Source organism: Nanorana parkeri, unplaced genomic scaffold, assembly GCF_000935625.1.
Source record: "Nanorana parkeri isolate BGI_ZX_2015 unplaced genomic scaffold, ASM93562v1 scaffold130, whole genome shotgun sequence".
Classification (NCBI taxonomy): domain Eukaryota; kingdom Metazoa; phylum Chordata; class Amphibia; order Anura; family Dicroglossidae; genus Nanorana; species Nanorana parkeri.
Genome location: NW_017306398.1, coordinates 1,150,538 through 1,153,499, shown reverse-complemented (window position 1 = coordinate 1,153,499; position 2,962 = coordinate 1,150,538). Strand labels below are relative to the sequence as shown.

General features: G+C 46.1%; 1 protein-coding gene across 2 annotated transcripts in view; it reads left to right on the top strand.

The window, feature by feature from the left end:
* Positions 1–2,962, top strand: part of ZYX (zyxin) — a 32,918-nt gene that overhangs the window by 29,532 nt on the left and 424 nt on the right. For both annotated transcript variants that reach the window (XM_018553835.1, XM_018553834.1), the window contains exon 8: positions 62–182. In XM_018553835.1, the coding sequence (XP_018409337.1) occupies positions 62–182 (121 nt within the window). The remainder of the gene's footprint in view (positions 1–61; positions 183–2,962) is intronic.

Below are 2,962 nucleotides of genomic sequence, written 5' to 3'. Positions count from 1 at the left end.
CCGTCCCGATTTTTTCCCAAAACCCCCCCCCCCCCCTTTACTATGTGCTTTTTTTTTGTAGGCGGTATGCCCCTCGCTGCTCAGTTTGCGGGGATCCGATTGCCCCCGAGCCTGGCCGGGATGAGACGGTGCGGGTGGTGGCTCTGGAGAAGAACTTCCATATGATGTGTTACAAGTGTGAGGTGAGATTGTACACTCTTTCCATCCCATTTGCAAATTGCACAAACGTTTTGTGTGTCTTTATCCCAATAAACTCCTAATGCTGGGTTCAAACCTAGGCGTATCGAATATGCGTGTTTGTCGCGCATTTCGCGATGCGTGTTTTACCGCGATTCACGGTTAAAAAAAACGCGTTTCCGAGGGCTACTTGGCTGTATCCCAATGGAAACGCGCAACAAAAACGCCCCAAAGAAGCTCCTGTACTTCTTTGGGCGTAGGACGTTTTGTAGCGCGTTCATAGGGCCTGTAATACGCCCAGGTGTGAACCATACCCATAGGAAATAATGGGATTTCGGTGTTTGACCGTTTTGCAGAGCGTTCGAACGCGCTACAAAACGCCCAAGTGTGAACCGGGCCTTAATGTTCTATTTAATAACCTTTGTTTACGGGGCAAAAGTATTATTAAAACTTCTGGTTACTAAACTCATCTATACTTTTACGTTTCCTGCCCCTCGGTCCTCGGTCTTACCTTGTCTTAAAGTTATGTTTATTTCCTCTACTGCATTATTGGGTTTCTTATTTTGGCAGGTATAGTAGAGTGTCTATGAATCAAGGTGGAAACTTTGGATTTAAGGCAATACCCCTTATTGGCCAACTCAGATTTTTAAAGAAGGCTGTCAAGGAGACCTAACATGATTTGAAAACCTACATTTGTTTTGAGTTGGCCAATATAGGGTGAAAAGTACACTGAGTGGTCTAGATAGATAGATAGATAGATAGATAGATAGATAGATAGATAGATAGAGAAAAATTGTGTAAATGGGTGCTCGCAGGGACCACGGAGGCGCCGTGAGAATTTACAAAATTGTAAAGGGTGTCGCCAGCACACCAAGCTGTTAAATTCAGCAAATGTCCATTTTAATGACAGACAATGTCATCCAATAGCAAGTACTTTCGGACCTTGCAGCGTCCCCGTCATCAGGCTCAGAATTGTATTCTGAGCCAGAATCTGATTCTGAGCCTGAGGACGGGGACCCTGCGAGGCCCGAAAGTACTTGCTATTGGATGACATTGTCATTAAAATGGACATTTGCTGAATTTAACAGCCTGGTGTGCTGGTGACATCCTTTACAAGGCCAATATAGGGTGTCACGGACAACGGTCATTATCCACATGGAGAGGGGACAGTCCAGGAGATACCTGAGCATACTTGACGTTGAGTAGACTGTGTGACTTGGGATGCTCTGGAGTTTCAGGAGGTCAGGGCATGACACAGGATGCTCTGACGTTGAGTAGACTGGGTGCTCTGGAGTCACAGGGGTTACTGGGTGACAATAGGTGCTATGGATGCTCTGGAATCATAGGGGTCACAAGGCAACACAGGATGCTCAGGATTCACTGGAGACACAATAGTCACTGGAGTGCACACGTGTCAAATAGTGCCTGGAGGCACAGGAGCTCTGAAGTCACTTGAAGCACGGGGGAACACCAGAGGCACAGACAAATGCTGGATGCACAGAGGGGCTCAGTTTAAGTATAGCAACATGTTGCTTTAGCAATGAGCACTGCACTACCTATCCCTTTAAGCATGCACCAATCAGGAGAACTATCTCTTGAATAGTTGTGGTGCTAGCGCTCAATGTGAAACCCAGAAGTGCCAGTGGCTGCACCCCACAGAGTAGACCCGGCGGCGGATCCCAAAAATGGTGAGTGTGACAAAGGGTATGACTTGAGATCACAATTTTCTTATTATATCATTGCTAACTGGTCCTTTGCACAACCTTACTTTTGTCATCACAACATTTCTTTATATGCTTTGCCTCTCATTCCTTGGACTATTTTTTGGCCTCGCCCATTCTTTGACTTCCTATCCTCTTTCTTGCCTTGGTGTTATATCTTTTTGTTTATCTTCCCATCTTATCTTCTGCTTTGCATCTCCTCTTTTCCCTTTCTATTTAATTCCCTTTTTTATTAGCTGCCTAACTTTCCTTCACCCACCTTTCTGCTCTTCGTTTTGGTCCTCTTCCATTTTTTTCCCATCCCTTCTTTGTCACCATCCCAGAACATTTCCTCAATGTATGTAAGACTTTTACTTCATAAAGCTTAAAGGAGAACAATGGGGTTAGGGCCTTTCCCCATAGTTCTCCCCAGGGTAACGGGAGGTCACAAACTAGCGTCCTCTCATCATCAAAGCTCAGTATACAGCGGGCTACAGCTTGCGGTATACTGAGACCCCGTAGCCGGGACGGATCCCAACATTACTATCGTGATCCGCCCAGCTGCGTGAGTGACAGCTGGCTCTGCCTATCTAGAGGCAGCTGTACCCGCCCCCTCCCCCGTCCGATCAGACAGTCAGCGCTGGAGGATCGGACAGGGGAGGGGGGGATATCTTGCAGAGAGCCTTGAGTGACAGTCACGGCTCTCTGCAGGGTCCCGATCTATTGAGCCGACCTGTAAGTTTCATTGTCACAAGTCGGCTAGAACTATGAGGCTGAGTGATTTTTCACTGGCCTCATAGTTCTCTTTAAAAGCACCAAGATAAGGAACCGTCTTTTCAAAGAAGTGACTGTTCTTGTCAGCTCAATGAGATACAAAAATGACCGTCACGATGCTGATCCGTATCCTGGTGTAAAGCTTGTGAATTGAGCCTGCAGTCAGCATGATCTTGAATTCTTTCTGGTGCAAATTCTAATGTTTTTGGGTCAAATTTATTTAATGAAAAAGTTATTTTAGTCCTGACCATAATCTTTCTTTTCCAAGACCTGTCAAATGAACTATTCCACCCCCCCCCCCTTCTCTCTCC